At 35.4% G+C, this 17,668-nt stretch overlaps 1 protein-coding gene across 8 annotated transcripts in view; it reads left to right on the top strand.

Moving 5' to 3' along the window:
- FRYL (FRY like transcription coactivator) overlaps nucleotides 1-17,668 on the top strand; it is a 295,403-nt gene that overhangs the window by 125,837 nt on the left and 151,898 nt on the right. For all 8 annotated transcript variants that reach the window (XM_057502200.1, XM_057502204.1, XM_036892566.2 and 5 more), the window contains one exon: nucleotides 16,884-17,083. In XM_057502200.1, coding sequence (XP_057358183.1) covers nucleotides 16,964-17,083 — 120 coding nt within the window. In that variant the 5' untranslated portion in view covers nucleotides 16,884-16,963. The remainder of the gene's footprint in view (nucleotides 1-16,883; nucleotides 17,084-17,668) is intronic.

Below are 17,668 nucleotides of genomic sequence, written 5' to 3'. Positions count from 1 at the left end.
ACCATAGCAGGCAGTACTGCCATCTATAGTCTCCTTGAGATAGATAGCTGGGCTGGGTAACACCCCTCACTCGCCCCTGCTCTCTAACCCCCACCCCCATCTCTTTCAGGTGTTTTGTCAAGACTTGTCATTCTGCCTCTGACTTTCCTCATTATCTCCTGCCTCTGTGGTCACAGCCCCTTGCCCTGGGTCACACCCCTCCACGTTCTCACCTGGGCCTTGCCAGTGCTTCCTTCTTGTCCTGCTGGTGTCTTCTGCATCGCTCCCTGGGATCATTCTAAACACTCACTCTGTTAGACTCTCCCCTCCTTACTTCAGACTTTTCTCTCCCTGTGGGATGAAGCATTTCGTCATCCAGGCCGTGCTCACTTTGTGTTGCCTGTCTTGCCTAGAGCATGCTTGCCTTTGTATTTGCGGCAACCTTGGCCTTAAATGCACCCCCTCTACTCCCTACCTCCACCCCTTTGTCTGCTGCACAGTGAATGCTTTGAAGACCCATCCTTTCCTGAGTCAGCCAGGTACTTAATGCTGCTTCTGTTCTGTTCTTAACTTTAAACATAATTGTGTCATTACACTTAGGACCCTGTTTCCTGTCTTTCTCAAGTACTTCAGTGTAAGCTCCTAAAGGGCATAGATTGATTGTCTTTTTGTTCTTTGTATACTAAATGCTTAGTTAAGTTACGGTAAATGTGCAGGCAGTTAATAGAAAGCTGAGAGAAAGCTGAGAGATGCAGTCGCTTTTGTTGGAATGGATTAATAATAGGAAAAAAGGTAGGAGGAGAAATATATGACCCCTCTTATATTATGTGATTATTATTATACTAGCGATGCCTCTCACGGGAACGGTTATTGAATCAGGAATGCATAAAATGACGCCTTAGTGATTTAAAAAATGTATGTTTTGCTAAGTTCTGTTTAGTGAGTTTCTTGGAAAGAACAGAGAAAAACCTGATTTATTAGTAGCCTTTGTAAAACAAAAAAGAAATGGCAAATAATTTTTCCATTAAATAAATTAGACATTTCAAGTATTGCCCCTATTTCCCCAAAGATACAAAGAAAAATCTGATTTTTGTCATTGAACTTAATAGCAGTATGTATTATGAATTTTTCCCATTGAACATAATGTTTCATGCTTACAAGATGCATTTGCTATGATTTGTATTACTATTAAATAATATTGCTAAATACACTTTATATTAATCGCTGGAGACCATCTGGTCTCAAGGCTGCTTAACTGGCAGAATGGTGATGCGGTGCTGCTGAAGTTTGATTATAGTTGAGCTTATTTATTTCAGTAGAAACAATGAAGTGACATTCATATGGTCTAAATTCAAGATTTTGTCTTTTTGCCAATAGTTTTAGGCATTACTTCTTTTAAAAACAGAGTCAGGAACATTCTGTTAAACCAGCTGTGTGGTGAGGATGTTATCATTTAAAAGATGGGCTTAATTTCCTAAAATTGAGACGACAAGGCAAGATTCACTACTGAGATCTATCCCGTTATGTATCTGCAATGTTAATTAAGGTCACAGATGCACTTATTATCAATATAATACCCTTGTAAACATATTAATTCATAGATTTAATTTTGCATACATAATCTTAGGGCAGCTAGTGTTTCAAAGAATTCAGTTTTTATTGCAGACACAGAAGAGATAAATTGACTAACTTTAACCACAATTTTATAAATTAGAAGGTGAATAAGATGTGGTATTAAGGAACTAAATTTGCATAAGTTACCTGGATTTTTGCACAACGAACAAGGTCACAATTGGAGTTTTTAATGTTCAGATGTCTTTCCTGGATTGCAGAGGTAGTAAAAGCCAATCCTAAAAAGCACAATTATGCATTTATGTAAATTTGCATTAAAATCCATGTATTACTTGATTAAAATTATTTACATTACATTACACTTACCATTTATTGGAGTAATTATGGGTCTGGTGTTGTGGTAAGTACATACTACCTGCATTTGTGTGTGTACAGCAAATTATGTGCACATACATTCATTAAATCTCAGGTAATCATCTTGAAAATCTGATGAAGAAAACTTACTGCTATTTAAATTAGTAGCTAGTTGTATATATAATTCACATACCATAAAAGTCAACAGTTTAAAGTGTGCAGTTTAGTAGTTTTTAGTGTATTCACAAAGCTGTTCAACCATCACCACTTCCTGATTTTAGGATATGTTTATACCCTCAAAAGAAACCTCATACCCATTAATCTATATTTCTGTATGGATTTGCCTACTCTGGACATTTCATATAAATGGAATCATACTATAGGTATTCCTTTTCTTTTCATTTCACTTACCATATTTTTAGGTTCATCTGTTTGTAGCATGTACTTCGTTATTTTTTATGGCTGACTTATATTCCATTGTATGGCTATACCACATTTTGTTTATCCATTCATGAGTTGATAAATTGCTGTTTTTCATAGAAGAGTAAATTGGGGCTCAGATAAGTTAAAGAGTAGTAAGAATAAGCCCCCTCCCTGCAAATACACATCCAAACTTTTCCCCCAGTTTTGAGGTATAATTGACACACAACATTTTATAAGCTAACGGTGTACAATGTAATGATTTAATACATATATATATTTTGGTATCATTAATCTACAATTACATGAAGAACATTATGTTTACTAGGCTCCCCCTTCACCAAGTCCCCCCCATAGACCCCTTCACAGTCACTGTCCATCTGCATAGTAAAATGCTGTAAAATCACTACTTGTCTTCTCTGTGTTGCACAGCCCTCCCCGTGCCCCCCACACACTATACATGCTAATCGTAATGCCCTCTTTCTTTTTCCCCACCCATATCCCTCCCTTCCCACCCATCCTCCCCAGTCCCTTTCCCTTTGATGACTGTTAGTCCATTCTTGGATTCTGTGATTCTGCTGCTGTTTTGTTCCTCCAGTTTTTCTTTGTTCTTACACCCCACATATGAGTGAAATCATTTGGTACTTGTCTTTCTCGGCCTGGCTTATTTCACTGAGCATAATACCTTCTAGCTCCATCCATGTTGTTGCAAATGGTAGGATCTGTTTTTTTCTTATGGCTGAGTAATATTCCATTGTGTATATGTACCACATCTTCTTTATCCATTCATCTACTGATGGACATTTAGGTTGCTTCCATATCTTGGCTATTGTAAATAGTGCAGCGATAAACATAGGGGTGCATGTGTCTTTTTCAAACTGGAGTGCTGCATTCTTAGGGTAAATTCCTAGAAGTGGAATTCCTGGGTCAAATGGTATTTCTATTTTGAGCAATTTGAGGAACCTCCATACTGCTTTCCATAATGGTTGAACTAATTTACATTCCCACCAGCAGTGTAGGAGGGTTCCTCTTTCTCCACAACCTCGCCAACATTTGTTGTTGTTTGTCTTTTGTATCGTAGCCATCCTTACTGGTGTGAGGTGATATCTCATTGTGGTTTTAATTTGCATTTCTCTGATGATTAGCAATGTGGAGCATCTTTTCATGTGCCTTTTGGCCATCTGGATTTCTTCTTTGGAGAACTGTCTATTCAGCTCCTCTGCCCATTTTTTAATTGGATTATTTGCTTTTTGTTTGTTGAGGTGTGTGAGCTCTTTATATATTTTGGATGTCAATCCTTTATCGGATCTGTCATTTATGAATATATTCCCCCATACTGTAGGATACCTTTTTGTTCTATTGATGGTGTCCTTTGCTGTACAGAAGCTTTTCAGCTTGATATAGTCCCACTTGTTCATTTTTGCCTTTGTTTCCTTTGCCCGGGGAGGTATGTTCATGAAGAAGTCACTCATGTTTATGTCCATGAGATTTTTGCCTATGTTTTTTTCTAAGAGTTTTATGGTTTCCTGACTTACATTCAGGTCTTTGACCCATTTTGAATTTACTTTTGTGTATGGGGTTAGACAGTGATCCAGTTTCATTCTCTTCCATGTAGCTGTCCAGTTTTGCCAGCACCATCTGTTGAAGAGACTATCATTTCCCCATTGTATGTCCATGGCTCCTTTATCAAATATTTAATTGGCCATATATGTTTGGGTTAATGTCTGGGTTCCACTGGTCTGTGGCTCTGTTCTTGTGCTAGTACCAAATTGTCTTGATTACTGTGGCTTTGTAGTAGAGCTTGAAGTTGTGGAGCGAGATCCCCCCCACTTTATTCTTCCTTCTCAGGATTGCTTTGGCTATTCGGGGTCTTTGGCGGTTACATATGAATTTTTGAACTATTTGTTCCAGTTCATTGAAGAATGCTGTTGGTAATTTGATAGGGATTGCATCAAATCTGTATATTGCTTTGGGCAGGATGGCCATTTTTACAATACTAATTCTTCCTAGCCAGGAGCATGGGATGTGTTTCCATTTGTTAGTGACCTCTTTAATTTCTCTTAAGAGTGTCTTGTAGTTTTCAGGGTATAGGTCTTTCACTTCCTTGGTTAGGTTTATTCCTAGGTTAGGTTTATTCCTAGGTACTTTATTCTTTTTGATGCTATTGTGAATGGAATTGTTTTTCTGATTTCTCTTTCTATTAGTTCATTGTTAGTGTATAGGAAAGCTACAGATTTCTGTGTGTTAATTTTGTATCCTGCAACTTTGCTGAATTCCGATATTAGTTCTAGTAGTTTTGGAGTGGAGTCTTTTGGGTTTTTTATGTACAATATCATGTCACCTGCAAATAGTGACAGTTTGACTTCTTCTTTACCAATCTAATACATATATATTTTGCAAAATGATTACTACAATAAGATTATTTAACATCCATCACTTCACACAGTTAGAATGTTTTTTTCCTTATAATGAAAACTTTTAAGATCTGCTCTCTTAGCAACTTTCAAATATATAATACAATAGTGTTAACTACAGTCACCATGCTGTATGTTACACAAAAATTCTTTATCTAGCTAACTTACTTTAATCCTTCATATTTGATTTAAAGTCTTCCTTGATACTTCAGCAAAATCTGAAAGAAGCAATAGTTAACAGCTTGGGGGAAGGGCAGGTGGGCAGAAAGGATATCATGTGCTGGAGAAAATACAGCCAGTTTGGCTGGAGCAGAGAGGTGTGGGGACAGGGAGGAGTGCTGGCTATGAGCTGGAAAGGTTGACAGGGGCCAGGCCATGTGAAATCTTGAAGACCTTGTTATGGATTTTGTTCTCTAACCTAAAGCCATGGGGAACCCATTGATGGGCTGTGTGCTGGTGGTTGGGTGATTTCCCCAGCCTCCATTGTTCGTGGGGTGGGGGCAGAGAAGAGTGATGAGAGTGGTGCTGTGTATGCAGGGAAATGAGAATACTTCTGCAGTAGACCAGATACGAGGTGAAAATTGAACGAATGAAGAAATGTTATTTCTGTATTTAGTAAGCATGAATATAATGCTTGGGTAGGTACTCTTCTAAGTGCTTTACAAAATACCAACTCATTTAATCATGGATATGGGAAATATTTAAAAGGTAGGAACAATAGGTCTTGGGTTAGATATGGGAGGTGAAGGAGATTTTTAACTAGGTTTTTATTAAATGAATTTGGTAGGATAATTTATCTTCTCATTGACATTAATTCCATTGACAGTTAATGTGGGTCATCATAGAAATGAATCATCTATTGCTTATTGCCAAAATGCCCTCTCATTCCTGAGAGAAATCTGATTGAGGAAATGAAACCTAGACAAGGAAGCCAACTTGTTATGCTTTAAGTGAACAGTGTCAGTTCTGTGATGGTTCCCGAATTTAGAGTCCCTAGCTGCACATCCTGAACTGAGGAATCATAGGTCTGCTTTATTCATTAAAAAAACAAAAATTCTATCTTCTTGAGCTCTGTTTAGTTCATTTGACAAAAGAGACATTTTATCCTCAGGACAGAACATTTTGTGTTGTGAGAAGTTAGGTACAGCTGATTATCTAACTCAATAAGCATTTGATTTCATGATTCATTTTAACATTTTTCATTGGTAAATATTAGAATAATGAGATACAAAATTTGAAATCAGGGAAATCCTACATAGCTGGTCACAGTATTCATAGGTGTCTGAGAGTATTCATAAAGGTCACTGTGATTTCTGTGGTAAGTTTCAGACCCATGATTGCATAAACCCTGATATCCTTAACTTTTATGCCCTGGGCTGTCCTGTGCTAAGGTAGGGGGTTTGGAGAACCCAGCTCACTAAGTAAGATAGGTGGCTCAGCATCAGCCTCATTCAGAATCTTGGCCTGACTTTGTTCATAGGTTGTAGCGTCTAGGCTGCTACCCATTCTCATGTCAGAGCCTCCACCTCTGATTATTGGCATTTCCTCCTTCCTTAGCCTTCCCTTGTCACACTTTTTGGTACTCCATTTCCTCCAAGTTTGGGACCATGCTTTGCCCTTCAAGAGAAAGAAGTTTTTATCCAAAAACAGAAACAAAGACTTGAAGAGAATCAAGTTCTGCTGACATAAGTTTTTAATGATTAACCCCCCTCTCTAGCTGCATATTTCCTGGTCTTTGACTTTGCATTGTACATCCATTTGCTATCGTAACATCTCTTGTTCTTTCTTTGACCTCCCTATAGGGCTTTTTACCTGTTACCACACTTAGATACCGTATCTGCCCCCATTACTAGATTTCTTATTACCTGTAACTGATATTCAGCCATTATGCATCCTTATGGCTTTACTAGTATTTATAGCCAGAAGCTGTTCTGATTACTCCTTTGAACTGATTGCTAAATATTTCAAATATGGTATCTGGTAGGTATCTGGCTCACAGTGTCTAGGCCCCAGATCATTATTAGGTTCTAGCTTGTTCTCCTGCTGGCTGTAACTCTTTTAGGCTTCTCTTCTGGAAGTAACCATATTCATGATCTCACTATCATACTGATAAGACATAGTTTGCTAGACATTTACCAGATGAGATGGCTTTGTTCTCTTGATTATTCCTGCTTCTAATCTGTTAATTTCATGGTGTCACAGGACACTGCCTGTTCAGTGGCATTTCTGACAATTCTATTTTGAGTCTACTGGTTGGTTTTCATTATGCATGTTATTTCCCAATTTAAAAATTTTTGATAAAATGAGTAATACTTTAAGGGTTTTTACAAAAAGAGAATTTTTAAAGAGAAATGTGTTTGAATATGAAAAGCTATAGAAGCCAAATTCTAAGTTATCAGACCTATTTGTACTACAAGATAATGAATTGTAAATGTGATAGTAATTCATAATAGAAAAATCATATGGACTGTTTTAGAAGCAGCATTTTTAGTTATATTTATTGACACATATGATACAGATAGTAGTTATAAAGGCACTCATAAAAAAAAGAATTAATATCCATTAACATGTAATAATGGCAGCAACGTAATAAAAACAAGTAAAGATTTACATTGGATGTATTAAATGGATCTTTTCTATTTAAAATAAGCTTCAGTGATGTTTATAGCAGCTTTATTTATAATTGCCAAACTTGAAAGCAACCGCAGTGTCTTTCAGTTGGTGAATAGGTAAATGAACTGTGGTATATCCAGACAGTGGAATAGTGCTAAAATGAAATGAGCTGTCAAGCCATGGAAAGACTTGTAGGAAATTTAAATGCATATTACTAAGTAAAAGAAGCCAGTCTGAAAAGGCTACATATTATACTGTATGAATCCAATTCTAGGACATTCTGGAAAAGGAAAACTATGGAGACAGTAAAAAGATGAGTGGTTGCCAGGGGCTGGAGGGAGGGGCAATAAATAAGTGGAGCCCAGAGGACTGTTTTGGGGAAGTGAAACTATATGATGAGATAATGATGGATACACTTGTTCAAACCCATATAGTGTACAACACCAATAGTGGACTGTCAGGTAAACCATGAATACTGGGTGATAATGATGTATCAGTGTAGGCTCATCAACTGTATGAAATGTACCACTCTGCTAGGAGATGTTGATAATGGGGGAGGCTATGCATGTGTAGGGGCAGGTGTTATATGGGAAATCTCTGTTGCTTCCTCTCAGTTGTGCTGTGAACCTGAGACTGCTCTAAAAAATAAAGTCTTGAAATAAAGAAGGAAAAAAAAGGTTTTACATAAACTTTTGGAACAATATGTGAATGAGTCATTTTTAATGTAGGAAGACGATGGAAAAAAAAGAAATGATGAATCCAATAAAACAACCTTAGCAGTATTCTTGAAGTTGAAGTTAGTAGAGCATTTTTATGCAGAGTACAAAGGCAGTGTATCACCATGTTTGATGAATAGGGCCTCGTATGTTTCAAATAGAAAGTAGTCACTCTGGCTGCTGTGTGAAGTTGCTATTTCATCTGCTAAGAGACAGGGATAGCTGTAAAGGGAGATTTCTCAGGAGTCTGCCTAGACTATTATTAGTATCTGAGCTTAAAATTCAGCTATGCAGAAAGAAGAGGGGATTACTTTCAGTAGGGATGAGATCTGATGGCTAGACTAGATACTGAACATAAGGCACAGGATAGATAGAATCAGTGAAGGCTTACATCACTGAAATTTCAGCCTTTGAAACCATGGATGATGAAAGACAGGATTAACAGGGCTCCAAGATATGTGGTCTGAGGCACAGACAGTGAGTAAAACGAAGTGGCTGAAACCCTGAGAAAAATTGGGTCATCAAGATCTCTAGTATGATCTAGGAGAATCATGTATGACTTTTTAAAATTAGGTTTTTGAATTGCTTTATTGATCCTTCACTTTGCTCCCTAGAGCTTTGTTCCTGACATGCATTTATTTAACACACTCTCTGAATTGCTTGATGGACATTATTTGTGGAATTATAAAAATAGGTTTCCTTATTTATGGTGTTTTTAAAACTTTAATGAGTAAAATTAGTTTTAAATAAAATCATTCTGTAGAACCAACTGTTGCACATTAGAAGAAGAGTGTAAGTCAGTAGTTTTCAACCTTGGCTGCCCATCAGAATCATGTTGGGGACTTTTAAAAAAAAATACAGATTCCTGGGCCTTGCTCTAAAGATTTTGATCCTGAGTTAAGGAATTACCATATAAGGCCATCAAAGACTGGGACTAGGTCTGAAAACTTGACTTTGCCTTAATGCTGAGAATGGTTATAAAATATTTTTCTGGGAATGGCATTATAATAAACAGTCTGACAGAGAAAAGTTTTATGTTTGCCAACTTACTATTTTACTTTGAGAAATATACCAAGTGGATGTTACTAGAACTGGCTGATTGGCCTTTGCTCTCCTTGTGGGGTACATCATACAAAACTAAATGAATTGTAATCACCAAGTTGCATGGAGATCCTGAAAACCAAAGAAATTAATATCTGTGATGCTCTGCATACAGGGGCAAAATACTCATCCTTTTGTCCAGCCTGTTTGGACAGTGTGTTTAGGTGGACATTACCTTTGCATCAGCAGTGTGTTATGGGTTCAGTTTCCTTGTGCATTGCCAACAACGGGTCTAATTATTCTTTTTTAGTATTTGCCGGTCTGATGTGTATAAAATTAAAGCTTGTTACTACTTTAATTTGCATTTTCTGGGTACTACAAGGTTTGAATACTTTTTCATATATTGTCTTTTTTTGGTTTGTTCTTACATGAATTGCCTAGTTATATCTTTTGCTGATTTTTTTCTATTTTTTCTTTTTCTTATTAATTTGTAATTTTTTAATACTTTAAATATTTTATATTTTCTGTGTCTGTATTTTTTACAACTTTTGTCCTTGTTTATGATATAATTTACCTTACTAATATTTTAATTTTTTATTTGGTTGCATTCATCTTTTTTATAATTTTGGATCATCTGTTTCTTCAGCCCTGGATTATACATGTTGACTACTAAATTTTTTTCTAAAGCTTTTAAGAATTAATTTTCAACTTCATGTCCATCTGAACTTTAGTTTTTGAATGTAGTTTATTATTTTTTTTCAGATAAATAGCCAGATATTCCAACATTATTGCTAAATAAATTATTCCCTTCCCTCTGATTTGTCCATGTTAGTATTCTTACTTGGATTTGGTGTATTCTCTAATCTTTTATACTAGTCTGATTTATCTTATGTTTACTGAGTTGATTACTGTTATATTATATTCTGATATAGTTATGTTTTGATATAGTGTTTCATTTATAGTTACAATATATTCTCATTATAGTTGTCTTCTGATTTAGGAAATATTCTTTGTATTTTTTAAAATACTTTTTTTTAGCTTTCCCTGGGTATTTATTCCTCTATCCTCTTAAGATAGTTTCATCAAGTACCATCTAAACAAAATAGTGTTGAAGTCTTAATTGGAATTGTACTAATATGTTAATTTTGTAAGAATTGACACTTAAAATAACAAATGCTCCCTTTGACAAATATGTCTGAACATTTGTTCAAATCTTTTGTGTCCTTTCTTGTGCTTTCCTCTGTGTAAATCTTATGCTTTTCTTATTAAATCACCTATTTTGTATTTGTGGGTAGAAGATATCATCGATTTTCATTTCTAGGTGACTATTGCTAGGTAATAGAGAAAGTTTTATGTCTTCTTTGCAATATTTGTGACAATAATTGATTGCATTTACTTATACTATCCTGTAACTTCCATGATAGTGTTGATTAATAAGGCAAGAATCAACATCTTTGTTTAGTTTCTGTTTTTAATTGAAATAGGTTTAGTGTTTTGAAACTTAGAGTGATATTTGTGGCTGGTGTTGCGAAATATTCTTATTTTCTTTGTCTCTGGCTACTGGATATCAGTATTGTGCAGCTAACATTTCTTTGTTTACTAATTGAGTGTGGGCCATATAACTGCAGTATTTTAAAGTGTAGTCCCAAGAGCTACAGAAGGGAAAGCAGTCTCAGCTTCTGTGAGCATCTTTTATGTTGTCTTTTCTGTTGTCTTTTTAAGATCCTTGTCTTCTCCCATCCTTTCAGCCTCAGGTGTATAGAGGATTCAGCCAATCTATTTAGATTCTGCTCAGCTTTTCAGAAGTCAAAGATGGCAGCCCATCTATGTGCAGTTGTTTACCTCCCTCATGCCCTGGTCTAGGTGAGGTCCTTCTGTGCCAGGTGAGGTCCTGCAGGATTCTGGGGTTCAGATTTTCACTTCAGGCCTCTCCTATGCTGAACTCCAGGCTCAAGTTTAGCCAGAGGAGACAAGTTTGCCACAATAGCTTTTTCACTGGCAGTGAGTATTTTTATGAGGAGGAGGAGAGGGGAACAAAAGGAAAACAATTGTCTGGTTCCTTCTGCTGCATACCCATGGATGAGATGTAATTCAACTCATTCATTTTCTAGAAGGAAAACAAATGCTTTTAGAGAATAAGTAATTTGACCAAGGTTATGATACTGAGTAGCCAAATCAAGCCTAGGGCCCTTGTCTCCTGACTCGTAGGCCCATGCACATTTTATTTTATTTTATTTTTATTTTTTATTACGGTATCACTGATACACATTCTTATGAAGGTTTCACAAGAAAAACAATGTGGTTATTACATTCCCCCTTATTATCTAGTCCCCCCATATCCCATTACAGTCACTGTCCATCAGTGTAGTAAGATGCCACAGAGTCCCTACTTGTCTTCTCTGAGCTACACTGTCTTCCCTGTGACCCCACACACACCATGTGTACCAATCAAGATACCCCACAATCCCCTTCTCCCTCCCTTCCCACCCGGCCTTCCCTACCCCTCCCCTTTGGTAACTGCTAGTCACTTCTTGAAGTCTGTGAGTCTGCTGCTATTTTGTTCCTTCAATTTTGCTTTTCTAAAGCTTTTAAGAATTAATTTGTCTTTCTCTGCTTGACTTATTTCACTGAGCATAATACCCTCTAGCTCCATCCATGTTGTTGCAAATGGTAGGATTTGTTTCTTTCTTAAGGCTGAATAGTATTCCATTGTGTATGTGTACCACATCTTTATCCATTCGTCTACTGATGGATACTTAGGTTGCTTCCATATCTTGGCTATTGTAAATAGTGCTGTGATAAACATAGGGGTGCATATGTCTTTTTGAATCTGAGAAGTTGTTTTCTTTGAGTAAATTCATAGGAGTGGAATTCCTGAGTCAAATGGTATTTCTATTTTTAGTTTTTTGAGGAACCTCCATATTGCTTTCCACTCCTTTACATTGAACTACCTCACATTCCCACCAGCAATGTAGGAGGGTTCCCTTTTCTTCACATCCTCACCCGCATTTGTTGTTCCTAGTCTCTTCTATGTTGGCCATCCTAACTGGTGTGAGGTGATATCTCATTGTGGTTTTAATTTGCGTTTCCCTGATAATTAGCGATGTGGAGCATCTTTTCATGTGCCTGTTGGCCATCTGAATTTCTTCTTTGGAGAGTGTCTGTGAGTATGGTTAGTTTTATAAGAGACCTCCAAACTGTCTTCCAAAGTGGCTGTAGCATTTTGCATTCCCACCAGTGATGAATGAGAGTTCCTGCTGTTCCATATCCTCACCAGCATTTTGTGTTGCCAGTGTTCAGATTCTGGCCGTTAGAATGCATGTGTAGTGGTTGGTATCTCTTGTTTTAATTTATTTCCCTGAAGACATATGATGTGAAGTATCTTTTCCTAAATCAGTTTGTTGATAGCCACAAAATAATTTGCTGGGATAGGCTTGCTTTTTAAACTAAGAATTTTGCTTTTGCTTTTTAAATTCAGAGAAAGTTTTTGTATTTGTTCTTATTCTGAGGCCATTTACTTTATACCATTTCTTTCTTAGGTTATCAAAATTTTGTTAGCCAATATAAATAGTAATTATTGTAATAGTAAGCAAATATATGGAACTTTGTTGCATATAATTTGCATATTTTTGAATTATATAAATTTATACTTACACATATGCATTAATATGCACATACATATATATAAGTTTGTGACTATAAAGTAGGAATTTTTATCCCTAAAGACACCACTTTTAGGGGAGAGGAAGTTGCAGGCAGCTTTCACAGACTCCACTGTGAAATCATGTCTGCCAGCTCCTACCATCCTTATCTGAAATATCAGCATTGTTGAGAATCACTCTGTATTTTGAGGGAAATTACTGTGTAGAGTACTGTGCCTAAACAGATAGTGGAGGCAGAGGAAAAAGAGGCTGCTACAAAATGATGAAACCAAACATCCGTCACTTTAGGGGTTACTTATCTTTTCTCCTTGACTGAATTTAGACATATTTTATAAGGGTATAGGAGTCTTATGAGCTTGAAAAAGATAGTAATTGTTTTATTAAATATGCTAATAAGTTCAGTGCTATATAGAGAGTAAGCTGTCTAAAAATGCCATATTTAATTTTTTATTTGTACTTTATGTACAAATACATAAAGCATAGACAGGCTGGCATTCAATTCCCATATCTTAAGAATTCAGGTCTTGCTTTATTATTAGTAGTAGTTTGATAGTCCAAGGATGTTTGATATGACATTGGATTTTTACAATTTATAATTCAGTGCTTGAATTGTGTTCTTGAGAATTACACTCTTAACAGTTGCATCTTTATTCTCTCTTAGGCTTACACAAATTAAAAACAAATTATAATAGCATCTAGAGAACTATTACTTTTTAACATTATATTTATCTCAGGCAGTCCGGTGATATCAAATTAATTTAATGAAGTGGAAACTAGCCGTCTTACCTTGTGTGAAGTGATCCCCCTGTTTCTTAACTGTTAGCAGAATGTGAGAAAGGTCCACATACTTCCACCAAAGCTGAACATTATAGTGAAATACACAGTTGGGGGGAGTGGAGCACACAGATAAAAATTAAGGTCTAATTTTTATGTTTTAAAAATATGATTAAGGTTAAATATTACTTCGTGTTTATTACCCCTCTAGTTTATCTTTTGTAGCTTGTTTGTTCATGTCTTTTGTTCAGTTTTCATTTTGGGGATGTGGGTCTCAACTGATTTCATTAGAGCTTTGTGGATGAAGATAAAAGGATTGACTCTGTATTTATTCTATGCTGCAAATATTTTTTCTTGCCAAATTTTTCTTTAATTTTATTTTGGTTTTTATACATACTGTCTTATGTCCTGTTTTCACTTAACTCTGTATGTTGAACATTTTCCTGTGCTGTTCAGTATTTTTGGGTAATGTCACTTTTTCAGTTGTCTCTACAGCATTGTTTATTATATTATTCAAATAATTAATTTTGCCAATCTCATATTATCAACATTAGATTGTTTTGTATCTGAAATTTCAAACAGCAGATTTGTTAAGTGTTACTTTTTGGTATTAATAAATTCAACAGGCATTTAAAAAATAATAAATACAATCGAATAAATAAATTTATTTGATTTAAATATTTTTCATACTTGACATATTTTTATTTTAGATGATAATGCAGATACTTGTAAGATAAAATATTTGGAAAATATTTTTGGAAAATAAATAGGTTTTTCCTAAAATTTTTGGCTTTTTGGCAAATTTCTTAAAGAGTTTTTTTAAGCTTAATTTATGTTATGCTTTTTAGGAGGCAAAAAATATTAAAGGCAACTTATTTGAGGGATCACTTCAGCTAATTTTTTTCTTTTTTGATGAGACTGTTTGAAGGCCTAATTGTCATTTAAAAATTTTATACATCATTGAAGTCTATAATTTAAGTACTTAGGTCTGATATAAGGCTTCTTAATTAGTTACATTTATTGTAAAGTTAATGCCAAAGAAACTTTATAGCTCTGTTACGATCTTATGAATCTTAATTAAAAGAAAAGTTATATTTTGTATCTGCTACATAAGTTAAAATCTTGAGAATATTTCCTCCTCATTTTTATTTCTAAAATGTAAATTAAAATTCTAGAAACTATGTGAGTAGTGTTTTTTGTTTTTGTTTTTACTGTTTTGTAATTGCCTAAATCATTTTTTATATTCAGATACAGAGTACACTTAAAAATCCAAAATAATTCTTTAAAGTTTAAGATCATCTTTTTTCACAGTGACATTTGTTAACAGATTCTCTCCTTTATAATGCACAATGTTGGATCATGAAACAGAGTGAACAAATAGGTCATTGTTTAAAATAATAATGTGTACTGTTTTCAAAGCATTGTGAATTTTTGTTTTGAATTGTTCTTATATAATTTTGGTACTAGAATACAATACATGCTGTATTTTGATTTGATGTGATAAAAAATATTTTAGGTTCAATATTAACAGTTTTTTATATTCTCTGGATTATTATTTTAAATATGTAAATGTCATTTTTAGTATATAAACATAACTTTTAATCTTAACCTTGGAGGAAATTATTCTGTGTAAAATAAGTAAATACAGATGTAAAATAAGTAAAGAGAATGAATAGGGCATGAAAGAAAGCTAAGCATTTGAAAGTTCTGTCTTTCAAAAAAATACATACATTTTAACTTGAAAATTCTTTTTCCTGATCTTACTGCCATAACCTGACTTTGATTACTATCTAGAACTTTCTTTTGGAGTTACCAAAGGTCATCCTTATATATGCGTGTGCATGTATGTATATGTATCACAGGTTACTCTGACATACCACGTTTGGTAGAGTAGGTTTCTTTTAGTTGACAGACAGTTCCTTATGAGTCTGGATTGTAAGTATTTAGAATAAATTTGTTCTTTAGTTATGCACACACATACAAATAGAAATTCAGTGTTTGAATAATTGTATTCTGCTTCCTTTTTCAAGGCAGGGTTTACTTCTAGGATAGCATATGAAAGGGCAATATTTGGAAATCAGGTTGAGATACAGAGATGTACAAATCTGCAGGTTCTTCATGAGTATTCTAGGCCAAAGAGGATGCAGAAGCGAAGTTAGAAAATGGAAGGGTCTGTGTTATGCAGCAGGCTGGAAGATCAAGGTGACTGGATAAACTGTCCATAGAAAGCCAGGTAGATTGCCCACGCGGTTAAGAGAACAAAATCTGTGAATATAAAAAAGCATGCAGTGGTGTGTGCTCTTTTGTGCCACAGTGTCCTGTTTGCCTGGCACCGTGTCATCCTTATCTGAGGAAATGGCTCCACTATTCCCTGAGTGATTAGAACAAAACCCTATGAATCATTCTGATTGCTTTTGTTCACCTTGATAGCAATCCTTTTCCTTTCTCCTGTGTCAGTGCCTTCCTCTTTGCCCAAACTGTGACCATCTCACCTGGATTTCTCTAATGGCTTTCCTGATGCTCCCTTTGCCTCTTCCAGTCCATTCACTGGAGGAACCAGAAGGATCTTTTAAAGAGAAGCCAGATCCTATTATCTCCAAGATAATACTTTTCACTGAGTTTTAACTGCATTTAGAATAAAATCTAATTTCCCTTCAAAGTTCTAAAACTTTGATCTCAGGCAAATGATTCTGACCTTGTCTCACATTGTCCTCCACCCCTGCTTCCTCCCTTGAGCTCCAGCCACACTGGTCTTCTTTTTGTTTAATGTGCACACTCAACTTTGTGCTCTCTGTTCCTGGTCCTTTGCCTTGCTGCCTCTTTTTCACGATCTAGATTTAAGTTCAAATGCTTCTTCAGGGAAGCTTTTCCTGCCCAAGCTCTCCTCCAATGTAGTATCTTTCAATCCCCTAACTGGTCACTGTTTCATTTATTCACATTTGTTTTATTTCCTTCATGGTACATGACTTTGTTTAGAATTCATTCATTCATTTAGTATGTATTTATTATATACCTTGTATATGCTAGGCATTGTTCTATGCACTTGGGATTCATCAATGAACAAAAAAGACAAAAGAGAATCCCTATTCTTATGGGATTCACATTAAAATAGGTACAGAGAAAAACAGTACATAATAAACAATACATATCTGAGTCATCGTTTTGTTGGGCTATATGCTAGGAGGTGGCAAGTATAATAGACAAAAATAGAGTATGGTAATATAGGTTGGGAGATCTGAATGGGGGAAAGGGGCAGGATGCCTATTAAATAGGGTGGCAGTGGTAGGCCTCATTGAGTTGATCATTAAAGTAGAGTTCTTTTGTTTCTTTTATTTTAGCTTCAGCTCCAGTCAGCAAAGTGAGTAAGTATTACGCTTCTTCAAGCTTTCATTCCACTTTGGGAAACAAGAGTATCATCATGTCAAGCATTACGATTGACCCAGATGTCAAGCCTGGTGAATATGTCATCAAGAGCCTCTTTGCAGAATTTGCTGTTCAAGCTGAAAAGAAAATTGAAGTTGTAATGGCTGAACCCTTGGTGAGTAGAGCTAACCTATAAATCAGAAATATTTTCTTGACTTTTCTATTAACCGTTATAATATAAATTTCCCAATGGAAATAGTATATTTGAAAAAAATATTAAAGGAAGCCAATCTGAGAAGGCTACATACATAAAATTCCAACTCTCTGACATACTGAAAATTATATTGATTCCACTCAGTTTTGCTATGGACCTAAAACTGCTCTTAAAAAAAAAGTTTTTAAAGGGGATAGGTTAGTAGTAAAGTGATCAAGAAAGCTGTAATGACTTAAAAACCCACTTTGATAAGTTACTGCAGGTCACCAAAAAGGAAACATGGACTTCACCAATGGTAGTAGTTGATACAGATAAAACATAAGAGAAAATTAAGGAAAATCTGGAATATTCTGCAAGTTGATGATAAAGCAGTAGCCAAACTTAAACAAGTCAAGTTGTTTTCAATGTATATATAGTACATGAGGCATACTTAAAGAATGTGAGGAGCCCCATGTGATTAGAGCTTTTGGTGAGGAAGAAGAAAGAAAGGACTGAAAACAGATGTTTGAGTCAGATTCTGAAGAGTTGTGAAGGCTCTAATACATA

This window comes from Manis pentadactyla, chromosome 5 (assembly GCF_030020395.1).
Source record: "Manis pentadactyla isolate mManPen7 chromosome 5, mManPen7.hap1, whole genome shotgun sequence".
NCBI classification, from domain to species: Eukaryota; Metazoa; Chordata; class Mammalia; order Pholidota; family Manidae; genus Manis; species Manis pentadactyla.
Note: the sequence above shows the minus strand (reverse complement) of the source record. Positions and strands in the feature narration are given on the sequence as shown.